The sequence below is a fragment of the Ylistrum balloti genome, unplaced genomic scaffold (assembly GCF_031769215.1).
Source record: "Ylistrum balloti isolate Yb309-2 unplaced genomic scaffold, AGI_CSIRO_Ybal_v1 Utg370672, whole genome shotgun sequence".
NCBI lineage: Eukaryota > Metazoa > Mollusca > Bivalvia > Pectinida > Pectinidae > Ylistrum > Ylistrum balloti.
This window is the reverse complement of record NW_026782406.1, coordinates 466,139-484,097: the sequence shown is the minus strand read 5'-3', so window position 1 is coordinate 484,097 and position 17,959 is coordinate 466,139. Positions and strand designations below refer to the sequence as shown.

At 35.4% G+C, this 17,959-nt stretch overlaps 1 protein-coding gene across 1 annotated transcript; it reads right to left on the bottom strand.

Annotated features, from left to right (window-relative positions):
* Window positions 1–14,399: 14,399 nt before the first annotated feature.
* On the bottom strand, window positions 14,400–16,489 carry LOC132557455 (uncharacterized). The gene is made up of 2 exons (XM_060221942.1): window positions 16,484–16,489; window positions 14,400–15,646 (listed from the first exon to the last, which is right to left on the bottom strand). The coding sequence occupies exon 2, from the start codon at window positions 15,463–15,465 to the stop codon at window positions 14,923–14,925; it is 543 nt and encodes a 180-aa protein (XP_060077925.1). The 5' UTR covers window positions 15,466–15,646; window positions 16,484–16,489; the 3' UTR covers window positions 14,400–14,922.
* Between the last annotated feature and the right edge of the window lie 1,470 nt (window positions 16,490–17,959).

Below are 17,959 nucleotides of genomic sequence, written 5' to 3'. Positions count from 1 at the left end.
GGATTTTCACTTTGAAAGATTATTATCGCTATTTCTCCGTTTGATTGATCAGCTAAAAACAAAATGTCCTCCAGGCGTCCATCTTTGGTTTGGCAGGTACAGATTATCATCGTTATTTTTGCAAAGGATTGTTAAAATTTCTTTTCATTAAGAGCAAAAACAGAGAAAAGAAGATCCAAATTTCAAAAGGAAATAAAGATGAAAAATGATGGACGCCAATATACACCTCTGGGATCCCTTGTCTGCTTATGTTTCCCTGGATTTCTGGTTACATTTCCCTAAGTATCTTGTAAGGTTTCACTAGTAATTCTGTTCATATTCCCCTAGTTTCCAGCTGATGTTTCCCTTTTTTGTTCTCAACAAAAAGACATGAACTATTCTGTTAAACATTTCAGTTATGACAAAAACATGTTATGTTTGTTGTGGGAAGTGTTTGGTTCTGATTGGTTTGTATTGTTGCAGGATTTCACATGGAAACACAGAAACTGTTTTATTTGTTGCTCTAGGACTGATTCATTGTCCACAACAATACAACAGAAAAGATGATTACGTTTGCATTTCAACAATCTATACGACAATCATTATTTTACCTCGGACATGAGTTATATCACAAATTCATCATTCCTCAGTGACAAACGTTATGCCACCCCTGACATGGCTAAGAGCTATGCTGGCTGACAACTATCAATTAACAAATCCAGTAACCAGCTCTATAAAAAGAAGTCTACAGCCTCCGGTAAACTCTGTAGACCAGTATCTAAGTAAGTGTCGCCTGCATTGTCAGTGACATAATCCGAAAGTGAAGTGATACATTATAGTCAAAAACCTCTTTCTGATAATGATGTCGCGTTTATGATTGTACCGAAGGTAAGTGCTAATATATTACTATATAGAATAAATACATTGTGCATATCAATGTCTGTGGATGTCTCATTGGAATATATCTCATTTTACTACCTTAATGGCGATCATAAACAAAGGTGAATGTAATCTGATTCATAAGACATATCTAATATTCTAATACATATCTCATTACGCCCAATACTGATAGGATAACATGGTCATTACTCCCATCATTTGGCTTAAGGTGATATGATAAGCACGCAATTCTGTCATTGTTTATAGCTGGATTTGATACGATATATCTTTGATATGACTTTTTTTTAATATATACTTAATTCTAAAAGCAATATTCACATGATGTTGTCCATGGTGTGTAAAACAGAAATACAAGCTTTCTAAGAAACTAAGTCAACGCTTTTAGCATCTTACACATCGCTCCCTGACAGCAGAATGATAGGTTGTCTCCCCTGACATGACAACAGCATATACCACAGCAATCCCAATCAAAACCTATAACGTGAATTCCATTAGGTGTAGATATACCGTGAAGGGCTAATGTATCTCTTCCATTCCATGAGGTGTAGAAAGGTAACATCCTACACCGCAATCACAGCCGTAATCTAACATCATCACATCTCGCGTGAGGTAATAACCGATAACATCATATACCTGGCTTATCTTCCGTTATTAATATAAGCACATCTTCATGAGGTGACGACTGATATTATTTTAGACTTACACCACATTCATGAGATATAACAGTCACGTGTTCCATGAAGTGACGACTGGTGATGTTTTACGCCTAGATTTTACAAAAGACACAAAAGAGATTCACAATCAGGAAATATAACAGTCACATCTTTCATGAGGTGTAGACTGGAAAAATACTAGACCTCGCGCGCAGGATTACCACAGCCACGTGTCCCATGAGGTGTAATTCTACGGCCAAAAGTCACGATACCATCCCGTGTTAATGTATTTATTATCGTCGGTTTACATCTGTAATTATGTTGTTAAATTCCCGACTTGTTACCTTTACACACAAAAACAATTTTGTTGCCAAATTTTCAAATATTCCACAGCTAGTTTCTGATTTTATATCAAGGTTTTAAAGTGTTGTAAATTGTTTAGCGGTACGGACATTAAATTGGTTGATACGAGGATTTCGTAAACGAATGGACAACTTTAGATTCCTACGTAATCACAAGACACACGAACACGAGACAGCCGGTTTTAAAACCACCAGAAATGAAACCGAGAACCAACGGAACAGTCATCCTTCTCAACTACATAACCAAAGAAATGCCCATATCTGCTTGTATGAACCTTCACGTCAGCTAGATAAAGTTCAACAAAGACAAAGTATATTAACGATTTGCCAATTTTGAACCTTGATTTATAACACATCTTATCCGAATACCACGTGTGATATACCAGTTATCGGGAATTCAATGTATTTGTTTGATCTAGCGATATCCTAATATATTTTAATTAACTGCTGACATCTAGGTAGCTTAAATTTTACGGCATTCTATCATTATGAATGTCATTGAAAATCATTGATCTAGTTAACTCAATAATTCAGACACAGGTGAAAATAAAGAAAACAGGACGATTCTTTTAATCACTAAAAACTGCATTACTGAAGCTCATTTTATCTTTACATTTCCTAATTTAAGATATGGTGATAGGTAACCTAGGCAACCATACAGTCCAGATTTGATCACGTTTGGTTCCTTCACTTCACAAGAACTTTGTATTAATATTCTAGGGTCGAAAGATTGGGAAGTTTTATGGTCGCGATCTCATTGAGAAATAATCTATTTCTTTATTCGACGTATTTGATGCTCGTTAGTTTGCCTGTTGGTTCCGTTGGGTGATATAAAGCTGGGAGAGTTTGATGCTCGTTAGTTTACCTGTTGGTTCCGTTGTGTGATATAAAGCTGGGAGAGTTTGATGCTCGTTAGTTTGCCTGTTGGTTCCGTTGTGTGATATAAAGCTGGACGTGTTTGATGCTCGTTAGTTTACCTGTTGGTTCCGTTGGGTGATATAAAGCTGGGAGAGTTTGATGCTCGTTAGTTTACCTGTTGGTTCCGTTGTGTGATATAAAGCTGAGAGAGTTTGATGCTCGTTAGTTTACCTGTTGGTTCCGTTGTTTGATATAAAGCTGGGAGAGTTTGGTGCTCGTTAGTTTACCTGTTGGTTCCGTTATGTGATATAAAGCTGAGAGAGTTTGATGCTCGTTAGTTTACCTGTTGGTTCCGTTGTTTGATATGAAGCTGGACGTGTTTGATGAGCGTTAGTTTGCATGTTGGATCCGTTGTGTGATATGAAGCTGGACGTGTTTGATGCTCATTAGTTTGCCTGTTGGTTCCGTTGTGTGATATAAAGCTGGACGTATTTGATGCTCGTTAGTTTGCCTGGTGGTTCCGTTGTGTGATATAAAGCTGGACGTATTTGATACTCGTTAGTTTGTCTGTTGGTTCCGTTGTGTGATATAAAGCTGGGGCAGTTTGATGCTCGTTAGTTTACCTGTTGGTTCCGTTGTGTAATATGAAGCTGGGAGAGTTTGATGCTCGTTAGTTTACCTGTTGGTTCCGTTGTGTGATATGAAGCTGGGAGAGTTTGATGCTCGTTAGTTTACCTGTTGGTTCCGTTGTGTGATATAAAGCTGGGAGAGTTTGGTGCTCGTTAGTTTACCTGTTGGTTCCATTGGGTGATATAAAGCTGGGAGAGTTTGATGCTCGTTAGTTTACCTGTTGGTTCCGTTATGTGATATAAAGCTGGGAGAGTTTGATGCTCGTTAGTTTACCTGTTGGTTCCGTTGTTTGATATAAAGCTGGACGTGTTTGATGCTCGTTAGTTTTGCTGTTGGTTCCGTTGTGTGATATAAAGCTGGACGTGTTTGATGCTCGTTGGTTTGTCTGTTGGTTCCGTTGTGTGATATAAACCTGGGAGAGTTTGATGCTCGTTAGTTTACCTGTTGGTTCCGTTGTTGTATACCTTGTTTGCGTTTGACACTACTTGTATTGACCAAGGTTAACATGGCTGATGTCGTCTATGAGGCACGAAGAAAGACGCTTCCAGAACATCTGGTCTTATTCTTTTTGTACTTTTCCATGTAAATCTTTCTTTCGTTAATATTTTCCCCAGGTTTTATTGAATTTGTGTTCAGATTCTAATTATGATGATATGATGGCATTTTTTTCCCACTCAAGTGTATGATACGCGAATGATTTTAACTTCCGTTCAGTGAATTTCTTAATTCTAGATAGGAGTATTCCTGCTTCCTCAGTCGTGGCAGTTGGTTCGATATAACCGAGCCTGTGTTTATGTTGTTCAACGTTCTGTAGAATGCTTGGTGGTTTCTTGGTTGAAAACCGTGTTCTCATTGTAGAAGGATTTACGTAACAGATGTTGTCGATGAAGTAGAAAACGCTTAATCTTCTTGAACACATGGGTTTGCTCTCCTTATACTTTTCAAAACTTGTGTGAAAGTGAAAATATGTCGTTTATTATGTATTTTCGTGCTTTTAATATGTTTATATGTTTATTAGAAAACCCAAAATGAATAGAACCAGTATGAACCGAAGTTTGATAGTTTTATTTTGTCTTCGATTAAAAATATATTTGTATGTCATATCATTTTATGTTTACTTAAGACATGCATATACTTAAGTTTCTGTTTAGCCTTTCTAATTATTTAAACCATTCCTAGTATGTTTGCTGGTATACGTTCGCTCACTATAATACTCGTGGGTTTTACAGAAAGCTTTTTACTGTAATGAGACATAGTGTCTACTAAAAACGTCTCTCCCAGTAGAACATTCACATCGATCCCTGCTTTCGGGAAGAAATAGCTTTTAAATGCTCACTGACAGTGATGACAATTCCGAATGTTTTGGAAGGTTTTTACCGAGTTAGCGGAGGATTCGGTTCATTAAAACAACCAAGGGGATAATAGAAGGCATACAGTTTCACACAGAAAGCTATTTGGTTTCCTGTCCGCTAGACTAGTTCCATTATTATCGTCACGCCGGTTTCTTGAAATAATCACAACACAATCTGCTTGTGTCATTGAGATAAACATACCACAGACTACGTCTTTATTTTCGCGTATAACGCATCGATTACTGAATATACCCTAACCATCATACCAGTTGTATTTCAAAATTTCTAAAAGTAAAAGTTCGTATCGACGATGTAATTGTTCTTTTAAAGTTTTTTCACTGCATTTCTTTCGTTTTTTTCTCAACTTAGATAAAAACTGATTTTTATAAATTGTACTTTGGAATTATAAATTTGTTTATATGATAATTTGTTCAGAGGGTTAACATGACACAGTGTATATAAGGTAAGGCCTATCATCAGTTCTCAAATATTCTAAAGATATTGATTCATCTCAATGAATTCATAATTTACATCGAATATGTTTCTTGTAAATCAACTTAACGATCTTATTCATTATGAACCGCTCAAACCACTCCAAGGCCTCAACATAACCACAAGTAAAACACCGCCTTATAGTCCGCACGCAGATTTGAGTAAATCATATTTACACGCTGATATCAACACATACATATCAAAGTAGGTTACATGCCGTAGATTGTCCTCAAGATCTTTGCCAGTAGTCCGTGGTCCGTCAACAGAATACAGTTGCACTGTTAGAATATTCATTTTGTACCTAATCCAACTGTTTTTAACAGAACATGACAGTACTTCTAGCGGTTGATTTGCAAAGCCGGAGAAGACAGCGCTTGTCCTTCCGCAACACTTTATTTTTGTTCTTCTTGTACGTTTCCAACAAATGTAATTAGTTATTATTCTTGACTCGTATAACCAGAAAAGTCACATGATGTTTATTTCTAGTCTGAAATTAAAAATCATAAACAAACACGGCCGAGCATAACTTAAGAAAATGCGTGATGCTGTTTTGAAATATTGACACGGATTCTACACTGATCCGATTAGTTTGCCAATTTCAGTCTTTTCATGTTTGATGCATCAGGCGTTAAGGAAGCAAAGGCTTACATGTGTCTTGCCCTTTGATGGTAATGCTTTATTTTCATGTCTTTAGTTAAGTGGAATAATTAAAGATCGAATCGTTTTACCATATTTAGCGCACCTCAAACGGCTGGTGTCGATCTTGGACGGTCTGCATTTGTCATATCACGTGACCGGACATCATTAGCCTTGTATTCATGTGTAATTGGTATTCTGTGTTCTCGGATGGCAAGAACAGATATTTGGTTTTGTTATTCAATATGACTTTCTTCATTACCGCATTATTTGTTCTATCTATGGCGTTGGTGCTACTGTAAGAAATATATTCAACGCTTGGTCTCAATGTGTTTGTTGAATACTCTCATTGTTTCGTTGTCTTTTTTAAGGTTCGCTGTGAAAAACGTTCTTTCTGGTGACTATGTGTCTTATCCGTTTTACATGTTTTAAAGTGGTACAGTTTAACGCCAAGTTAATTCTGGTTGTTCACTCTGTAAGTATTCATACTTTGTGAGAACTGGTTGTTCACGCTCTAAATTTTCATTCTTTGTGATGATTGGTGTTTTTTTTACTCTGTAAGAATTCATTCTTTGTGAATATTGGTTGGTGACTCTCTAAATATTCATTCTTTGTGAGGACTGGTTGTTCACTTTGTAGACATTCATTCTTTGCGACGATTGATTGTTCACTCTGTAAGTATTCATGCGTCGTGAATATTGGTTGTTCACTCTCTAAATATTCATTCTGTGTGAGGACTGGTTGTTCTCACTGTAAATATTCATTCTTTGTGATGATTGGTTGTTCACTCTGTAAGTATTCATTCTTTACGAGGATTGAATGTCCACACTGTAAGTATTCCTTCTTTACGAGGATTGAATGTCCACACTGTAAGTATTCATGCTTCGTGAATAAATCTTTTACAAATGTTCATGCTGCCCTTATGACGTCACAACAGATTTGCGCCTGCGTAAAACACTGTAAATAAATTAAAATGGCGACTCCCACGGATATACGTTTGAAGTCAGCCTTATTATTCTCGCAGGAATATCAATATCTATTAATGTCACTTCAACTTAGTTTGTGTTGTCATTGACAAATATGACGGGAACAACGATTCTTACTGATAGACTTACTCTCTCACCGCTGCTTAATCCTTCATCATGATTTTGTTTTGCAGCCTCGCTTTCATTCTAATTTCATTCTGGTCAGGGGTTGTTTCCATGAATCAGAAGTCACCACAGCAAGGATATTTTAACGCTTATGATAATTTGAATACTCATAAGAGATACACTAAAAACTAATGACAAAATATATCTGCAACTTAAGCGGAATATACCATGTGTTGATACAACAGTAAAATGCTTTCTACGAAAATATGTCTCCATTCTGAACAGCCCTCCACCAAATTAGCAATCGTTGTCGAATCGAAGTCGAGTAAATCTGTAAAACCTAGCCGTGAGACATCTTTATCTATATACACGTCCTATGAAAGCGCGCATAACTTACGTCATTGCATATTATATGTAGTTTCTCTTCCTGCACCAACATGTTGATTGGTCACATAAGTTCTTTTTGCAATGGGCCCACTGTTATTAATCTTAAGTTGTTTCTCGTTAATTGGGATTTCAACTAAATCTTAATTTCGGAAATTATCTGTAATAAAAATTCTACGAAATGTATACAATTTATAACAATTAACACATTTATGTTGTGAAATATATGTTTGTCAGTATATTTGTCGGTGAAATGATCAATTCTATTCACCCAAAAACTTGCAGCCAAATCTGACAGCCAATCAGGTGATTGAAGTAATTGGTGACGGATTTCTATGTCCAACCATCCCATACATGATAAACATGTCTGTTTTGTCTTATTTGATGCTCCGCCATTCGGATGATGTCACACATAATGAAGCTATTCATATGTTTATGTAACATTGACAAGTGTATTCATAGTACTTTTTATTTTTGTTTCTTTTTTACAATCGTCAATGGCATGCATATAAAATAGATTGAAACATCTAACCAAAAAAAATGTATTTTTATTCTTACTAATGTGGTAATTTTTATATTTTTCTTGTCTATAATTGTTTATTTCACAATTAAGTGTAGAACAGCGTCCGGTATACTTAAACAATGTCATATATATCCGCTGTATATAGTAGAACTAAATTTTCTATGTTGATGACATTGACACGTTTTAATTCATTTGAACAGTGGCATGGTTAAGAATATGCACATTCAGTTCACCTTGCTCTAAAATTATCGGATATCTGAACTTTTCTATATTTGTAGTTTTATGAACCTCGTGGACCTCCCCCTTCAGACTAAAACTGTTCTTTTGATCTGTTTAGATATTAGTTCATCGACACTGACGAGCCCCCAAAGGACGAAAGAGCTGTGTGATGCAGTTCACTTCAGTCTGTGGCTTCACTGCATCTAATTCTGGATTTATATTAACCGGTGCTGTTCAAACTTGCTTGCCATTTGTACAATCTTTGTCAGTAAATAAACTATTCAACGATCAATCAATTTTGTATAATTTGAAGTTTATAATGTTATATCATTACGAATATGATGTATTTGAACTAGTTGTAACACCAAGTTGTGACACACCGCTTGCAAACTGGGGGAGACAGCAGCTGAGAATCAACTAGGCCCGTGTCCCTGTTCATTGCACGGATGACTAATTGGAACTGCTTGACACTGTTGCCCGGGTCGTTAGAATTATCCGTGGATAATGTGAAGGGCCCCACCATCTGCTCGTGAATTTCATATGTTTTGGTGTTGCTCAGTTCCTTTATTATGGGTGTGGCCTTACTGCGGCCTTATTTCATCTTTGAAAGCGAAAGATAGTGTACATGTATAACTGACATGAACAAACTATTTCTTGAGTTCATTCAAAAAACATGAAGTTTGAAGCCTTGGCAGATGATGGCCTCTGCATTTGTTGTGCTGTCATCCAATGTTGGTTATCCTAGGTCCGAGGGTTTTTCGCGCACAAAAATTGACGATGTCTTCTGGGTCGCTTCCACATTTTTCGTGCAGTCATTCGCACCCCCATGTTTGACTGAGAAATCAGTTTTGCAAACCACACAGTTGGCGAAATGCGGTCCCTTTCGCTACTGGACAAGGCAAGGTACTTCTCATTGTATGCTTTGAGAAACGTTTGGTCAGGCATGCGCTTCGCCTTCGCTTTTGGTTTCGTGATGTCCACAAGCTGTATTTCGGTCTCGTGTTCCTTTGAACGTTTAATTATCTGTCAGGTTGTATCCGGCGCGGTCAGCTAAGCTATGGAACGTCCGTTAACTCGCGCTGCGGACTGAACTTCGGTTGTAGACAAATACAGGAGTGTGATGCAAACGTGCGTAGCAGAAATATAAATTTCATAGTTTGCTACGCTAAAAGTCGAGGGTAGGCAAGTATGTTATAGATGTTGGCGAGACTTCTATTTTCGATTGTAGCAAAGCTTTTTGATATTTGTTTTCAAGTTTAACAAATCATGGTCGATAAAAAGAAAATGTATCCATCTGAAAACAGTTTGCAATCTGTTACGTTTTTATCTCTCTACAAACATATTTACTTATATGAATAAAAATGAGGTAATACATACTTCAGCAGCACATTGTGACTAACATAAAGACGTTTCTTATCAATAGTTTTATCAATGACAGATATATCACATACCCGTCGTTTAACCATATATTGTGGACTTATATCTCGCCTCGGTATTGTTATTCTGTCATCCTGTCATCAGTGTTCAAATTATCTCCCAAGCACTTGCATTTCACTTGGGTACCATCACTGTCAAAACATATCGGTCATCTTTTGCCTATTTGGATTTCACTTGAGCACGACCACTCTGTCTTCGATATCCCAACAATCTCTTGTCAACATCGATCTTGCCAACTGTGTCACCAATATTCCGATCATTTCTTGTTGATGTGGATCTCACTTGGGTACACAAACTGTCACCAATATTCCGACCGTTTCTTGTCTATGTGGATCTCACTTGGGTACACTAACTGTGTCACCAGTATTCCGACCATTTCTTGTTGATGTGGATCTCACTTTGGTACACTAACTGTGTCACCAATAATCCGACCATTTCTTGTTGATGTGGATCTCACTTAGGTACGCTACCCGTGTCCCAAACATTCCGACAATCTCTTATCGACATAGATCGCAGTTGTGTATCTTCACTCTGTCGCCAACGTTCCAATCATCTCACTTCAATAACGTGGGCATGACCACTCTTAATTCCAAATTCGTGCCATTTCCTGTCGATTTCATATCGTTTGGACAGGATAACTTTGTAACCAAAATTCGGATCATCTCTTATATCACTTATATACTGCTTGTGTATGATCGCTCTGCTTCGAATACCAACTCTTTTTAGATAATGTATGGTGGTCACGCTATCCATACGCATCTTAATTACGATTGATATAACATAATGACCTCAGCTTAATGAAAATTGAGGAGATTCTTGTTATTGATGTTTTCGTAGATATGCATTGAAATACCTTTAACGTTTCGTAATCTTAACCTTAGCGAGACAGATATTGTAAACGTGAACTGCTATCCATACTTTATCCTGTAATTAAAGAGTTTGATACCGTGAATAATTACTGCGTGTGTACAATGTACATTGAAATTTTAGTTGATTTGACGTCAAATACGTTAACGTGATATTACAACCATTCAACAACATCTCGACATTTTCCTAATAGAACAACATGTAGTTCCCTATTGTTTCGTTTTCTCAATTTATGTTTTAATGACATTTGAATACTGTTCACTATATACATATGTTTCTGATTTATCAGATATATGAAAATTACTAAATTCATTGAATTATTGGAAAAGTACAACAGCCAATCTCAATTTCGACATTTCTGTCGGTCGATTTGGGTCTTCCTCAGTTGCCTATTAGGTTTCATAATTTACACAATATAATGAACACATATCTTGACGCTGTTCTAAAATTATCTGATAAATGGAAATTGTAAAATGTGTTTCATTATGGGGTTGCTGCATCAACTCATCTAGTTTTTTATTTATCTTGCGATAACTTCATATAATAGGACCCTTTCATCACTGACGAGTCAGCTGTATGATGCAGTTTAATTAATTGCTAAACCCTATTGTACCTAACTCTAAAATTTGAAAAGTGTCTTGTGTAAAACCTCTGAGACACTGCTGGTTGACTATAACTACTCGAGGATTGCTGTAACGTTCTTGCCACGTTTAAATTTGAATAGTAGCTATGTTCAGAATAGTCACATGTTCTTGTCACTATTCTGAAATCATCTAATGTATGAGAATTACTTTTACTATTTACCTAAGGGACTGCTGCACCTCACTTCTAGATTTTGACCTTTCTTTCGATTCGCTATCGCCTCTTAGGCTTCAAAATATAGGTCCATTGCATTATTGAGTCCTAGAAAGACGATAAAGAGCCTTATGATGCAGCTAATTCATTTTATGTTCTACTCTAACTCACAACACAAGCATTCAAGCAGGCACAACGGGGACGTTTTACGGTAACCATAGTGATGTCGATGAGTAATATTCCATTTATTTGTGTGATGTGAAGTCGGGTGACTTTGATGCTCGTTAGCGTAGTTGATGTTTTCACTTTTCTTAAACTTTTCTCAAGAGAAAACGTGACATAATATACTTGCATTGACAAAGATTTACATGGCAGATGTCCTCATTGAAGGTTAATTATGTCCTGTTTGTAGTTTACATGTCATTTTGTGATTTGTTCATTCCTGTCCTATTTATAGAATTTGCGTTTGAATTAAAATTTTGTTGTCATGTATAATCAGTGTATTTGTACACATTATATCCATTAATTTTGTTGTTATATTCTATATAAATATTGGTAAAGTTACCGAGTAAAACAATGTTCAATATCTACGTATACTTTTTAGTCAATCGACATTATATATATCTCCCAAGGAGACATTATTTAATACCGTTTGTTTTTGGTGCCTCAATGTTTATATAATAATAACATCCCTGTTTCCGTTTTATTATGCTTCGTTTGTTATGGTCACTTCACTGGTTATGTTGGTGTTATGTTTTTTATCAATCAATTAAAAATTTCGTTTAATGTTTTAATGATTTAACTGGTTTTGTACACCGATTCTTAATTTTCTGTCACGGTTGTCGCATGTTTGATGACTGCTTTTTCCGCTTCGTGAATAGACAGAGATATTTTAAGAGAGAATATCCAAATGTAGGAGCAACTGTTATCACTCCAAAGCAATTCGGGTAAAATGCCTTGGCCAAGGACATAAATACGAGTATACCGGACGTGATGTGACATCGCATTCCCTCAAAAGATATATAACCTGAGATAGGGATCGAACCATGCATCTCGGGATCTTCAAATGAGGTTGTAAAGTCCGCTCCTATCGCTGCATGGCGATAACGTAATGTGCTATCAGTGTTTTACGATACAGATGGTGTGAGTTTGCTTTCGACAAATATCGAACTTTATTTGTATGATCACTCCTTAGCACCGAGGAAAATGTCAACCATAGGACAACATTTCTCTCAATACAGAGGTAACAATCATAATCAATAGGTTACATACTGACTGAAGCCGCTGCCAATTATTAGAAGGTGGGATATATAGGTAATTAATTGTTTACACCATCGCATAACATATTGTTGTTAGTCCTGAATAGGTAAACACGAAAGCTACATGGCAGCAACAAACACAGCCCCTGTTACAAAAACAACAACAACAAATATGCCGTTGGGCATCATCACACGCTACTTTTGTTTATCTATAAAAGTATTGATTTTTAACGTAGATCATGCTCAAATTGTTAGTTATTACTGTATCAGTAAAATCCGTGTTGTTTCAATATGACTGGTGACAGCTGGTAGATAATGACTGATCTGAAATGATATTTAATATATTGTACTATTTGATGATGCTTTTCAGCACGCATTCTACACTTCATCTTAAATACGTATATGTTGGTCTTTATTATAGAAAATGACGTACTATAAACTTTAGTGATAATATAATCATTTCAGAGTTTTAGCATTTGTCTTTTACCTTTGAGTTTGCTTGAATTTGTTTCCTTTTTGGATCATTGTGTGTTTCACCGGTAGTTGGCCCTAATGGCCGTTTATGTCTTGACGGGCCGTTAAGATTGTAATAATGATATTTCATAATATTTTTAAAACGTACCTGTATAACAATCCACAAGATGTACACCGCTAACAATACCTACAGCCATTGTAGTAATCATGAGCTCTTTATTTAGTGGCTGTGATTGATCTGATTGATAATCAGTATTGAAATCTTAACTTTTTTGTGTTCTGTATTATAAATAAAGTTTCCTTATCATTTTTTGCAGTTGTTGTGTTTGCGAAGCTGTGAAACAAAATCATATATTTTCATCTGCGACCGGAGAAGAAGCTGGGAACTATATAAATATGTAACGATATCACGCTGATTACTTTATCAACGTTAGGAACATCTCTTCCTTGATCTCAGTATATGTTCGCGTGTCGTACGGTCAAGCAGATCATTGCCATCTGGTTGTTTCCATAGCTTTGCCGCGTTGTTGCTAAAGGTTGGCACCGCTATCAACAGCGTGCAGTGAGCGCCTGCGATCCGAGTCGTGAGGAGAGGCGTACGATCAAATCGTTATACATTGTAGAGGTTTTCTATACCGAGTCTTAGAAACTCTTTCATCATAAATACTTTTTTTATTGGCGAGTTGATGCATAATTGGAAAGCATTCCTAATTTGTCTTCAGCAAGGAATTGGTTTCAATGGATATATGACAACAAACACCTGAAGTCCAGAATAGTTTAACAAAGAGTTGTTCAGTGTTATAGAATACATTGTTTTATACATTAACAGACGTTTAGCTATCAGTGTTGACTTTTTACGTCAACGATTAATTAGAACTGCAGGGATCCCAGTGTTGCTGGTGATAGTGTGCGGTGACTTGTCAAGTTATGAACAGTGTCGGAAATAGACCCAAAGGATAAAATTGATATAACCTCAGTAGGGTAAGTTGCCTTAATTTATTCATTCCTTTAATTTTCGTTTATTTATTTTTCTTTTCATTGATTTTTAAAACAAAACTGACTGATAGTTATTTATTTACATTCGCCATCAAAGTATTTATCTAGCATTTGTCCTGATGAATCTTTAAAAGAATAAAGTATGACAACATTTCGTCTGGTTGGTAAATTATATTTCGTAAATTTCATACACAACAATCAAAGGAGTAGATGCATTAAGGGTCAATTTTGGCCCCAGCATAGATTTTCTTAATTTTTATATCATGCAAACATGGACATATGACATTGATAAAAAAACAAGTTTTCAATAATTCTGACAATGCGTTGCCTAGCAACGGGCCTGGAAACCAACCTACTCTTTACCGTCTATTTGCACATTTTAGTGATATTTCACTGTTTTTTTTTTTATTATTTGGTGAAAATATTTAATCAATTTTTACATATCAATGGTATGATTTAAAAATCATATCATATTTGTGATCAACCATCATATATTACATGTTTAAGATTTCCTAGCAACACAATAACAACCAAACTCTCTCCATAGCAACGGATTGTAATAAATACAATAAAGGACACAGAAAATTGATGATAATACTCAAGGGCTGTTTAGATTATGGTACATCTTAAAAATGTAAATATGATGATACAATAGAGCATATAGGTGGTATTCCACAGTAACCATGTCTTACCATAGCAACTAAATATTTCACCATAGCAACAGTACATGCAATAATCAGTACATCAATTTGTCAATACTTCCGTACACGGTTATCTTTATATTCTTGGTTAATTTGAAAAGGATATGAAATCAAACATGTTACAGTTAATGATTCTTACAAAAGTTAAAAGTTATTTCAAATAAACATTATGCACTAACAAAATACATTGTCATTCGAGATTAAAGTCAATTCCTCAGTCGATCAAGTGACCATCGTGCATTTGTAATTACATTTTTGGAGATTCCGAAATTTATATGTAATTTACATGGCTACATCGGTAAAGCTGTGCTGTTTTATTCCTCCGTGTTACCTTCATCATCACTCTCATCAATACTGATTGGGTCTGGTGTATAACTGGCATCTTGTAAATATTGTGTCCAGTCCTTACTAAAGTCAAAGGACTTGTCTAAATGACGTGCAAATCCCATATACCATAAGATGGATGCAACATGGGAGCAAGTCCCAACCACCCTCGCCCCAGCACGGCATGTACAGTACCATCCTTGCACATTACAATCATCAAATGATACCCACAATTGGTAAAGTTTTGAGGAAAAATGTCGGCTCTGTATCTTGGCATTGATCAGATTAGCATCTACTTTACAGATAGATACTTCATATCCTCCCGTTTCGCTCATATGTTCCTGTGTGTAGGACCGTGCCAGTTTGAGCTGATACACTCCCAGTGTCAAATTCCGCAGGTCTTCTTCTGTCAGAACAGGAAATATGATATCAGTTGTGGTCTCCATCTTCTGCCACTTACTAGGTCGATTGAAAAGGCCTTCTCGTTCAATTCTCTCCCAAAGAGAATTCTGCTTCCGTGACAAATGCAACATTTTCGATCCTAGCAGTTGATCTTGCTCTGCATCCCCCGTGCTTATTGGTGTACCGAACTTGTTGAAGATTGCACACACAATCCTGACAATATCGCCTATGTATGGAATCTGTGAGTTTGGCAACACACGATCCAAATATTTCCAGGTTTTTAACCGTCCATTCACAGCCTCAACGACCCATCTGAAAAATAGTAAATAGATGCATTTTGAATGTGAATAAATGCAGTATTCAAATGCATATGATGGTAACTATATCAAATAAATTTTGTTTTCAATTTCGACATCTTCTAAATGGACAGGTTTATGCAGTTCAACTTATAAAATCGAAAGTATCTAATTCTCACTGGGAATTACCTTTAACCATTTTAATGATATATTAATACAAATAAGTTATAAATATGTTGTAAAAGCATCAGAAACTAAAGGGCGTCTGGGCATTTACTTATTGTATGTTGAATAAATATGAAACATTGTATCCATCACTTGTTGTTTATACAGTGTATCATGCAATAGTGATCTTCATAATGTTATTACAATGATTTATCAAACATGTAAATTGATGTGTTAACAGGGACTCGAGTCAGATATGAGCATTGCTTTGACTGGGTGTTAAATATTTGTATTACTTTACTAGAAGTCAATAATTGCTTTATTATACAGTATATACTGTATGAAATAATAAAATAATAGCTATTTTAGAAGCTGGTAGCTGGACTCATATGAAGTAATCGAAAATGTTTATCATTGTTCTTCATAAATAGCCAACAAGGAAAGACTGGACAAACAATTGGAGGGAGACGGACAGTGACAATTACATTAAACACATGTATAATAGAAAAAAAACCTGTTTTTATTACAATACATATATCAGTCACCTTTTTTAAAATAAAATATTGTAGTTGAAACGGAAATAAACATGATAATGAGAGAATTCTCCTCCAAGTATTTCAGATTTCTGTTACTTAACAATTTGAAGCATAGAAATAAGATTAATTCAGGAACTTCCTAAAACACTTACATGTAACTTCAAGAATCTCCAGGCATTTTCTCGCTACTCTCTGTCTCCTATTACATCACTAGTAAACCTTAAAGAATGAAAATAATGAAAATAAATAATCTATTAAATCTTAAGTTCGGTGAAAAATCTGATTTTTACAAAACTTTATTTTAAAGAGTAGCTAATGTATATTATGCCAGTGTCAATCTGTTTTAAAAAAAATATATATCAAGCCAGTGTTTCGTATGTTTCCCGTAATTTGTTTTTGGTAACAGTACATGTAGCATTGATACTGGCTATACAGTATATCTGGAGCATATAAACACGTTTATATATACATGTAAGCATGTACATGTATATACTTCATTTAGTTATTCAGGGATGTGCCATTATAACAAGAGTTCTCCGAAATATACAAGCCAATAAACTAACTGCAGCCAAAAATGAAGCTAGGTCAAAAATATCAAATAGCCACAATATAATAATGTTCGATTCATTGTGCTGACGAAACTTACAAAGCAGAAGACTTACGTTTAATTTCTGAATCAAATGTATCCATGAAAATATTTGAATTCAGGTCCTCAGGATCGTTATGTTACTGGGATTCTTCAAAAGAAAATATACATGGTAAGATTTTTCATCGTATTAATTTTACAATAGTATAAATGAGAGAAATTATACCCTAGCCCATAAGAATTAACACTTTAGTTTCTGCACGTATATGCTGATTATTTGATGCTAGCAAAAGTAAGTCCGACGCAAAAAATATATATAGAAAAAAAACTACCCCAAGTCGATAACAATTCAGCAAAATGACATCTAACGCGATGTAAGAGTTACAATATCTCCAAAAGAAATATTTGTAACACCAAGACTATCGATGCAAATATAATTGTTTGTATTAGAATACAAGGATATTTATATGGAAAAATACATGTAGCAACATGATATAACGTCCTGATAATATTCTAATATTTATAATTATTAATTCTATCAGTACATTATTGATGAATATAACTATTAAAATCGAGAATAATTGAGGTGAAAGTTATAGAAAAAAAATAAGAATAAAAAATAATATTGGTGTGCCCGCGATTTGAACTCGACACGGCAAATCTACATCTCCAGAGCATCGCACCTTCACCATTACACTACAGCGGCTGATTACGTCACACAGGAGATTTTGTTAGTAATATAATTCAAAACCAACACACTTCGGATGTACACTGATTTTATTATGGGTGTGTGAATTGACTCTTTAGTTTATATCTCGTATATAGGAACACTTTCTCATTTTTATATGTTAGTGTATGTTTTGAAAACAACACTGTAGCAAATACAGTTTTGCCATTATGTTTTTTCTGACGATAAATCCCTGCATTTTGTTTGGTTGCAAAATTCTATTTTTAGACGCAGACTCAGACAACGTTATTATGGAAAATACCGTTTACAAACAAAAAAAGAAAAGGTTTTATTTTATTTTTTATACTTGTTATT

Bases quoted from the DNA above. Each gene is read 5' to 3' on its own strand.
- LOC132557455 (XM_060221942.1), bottom strand. From the start codon at position 15,465: ATGTTGCATTTGTCACGGAAGCAGAATTCTCTTTGGGAGAGAATTGAA.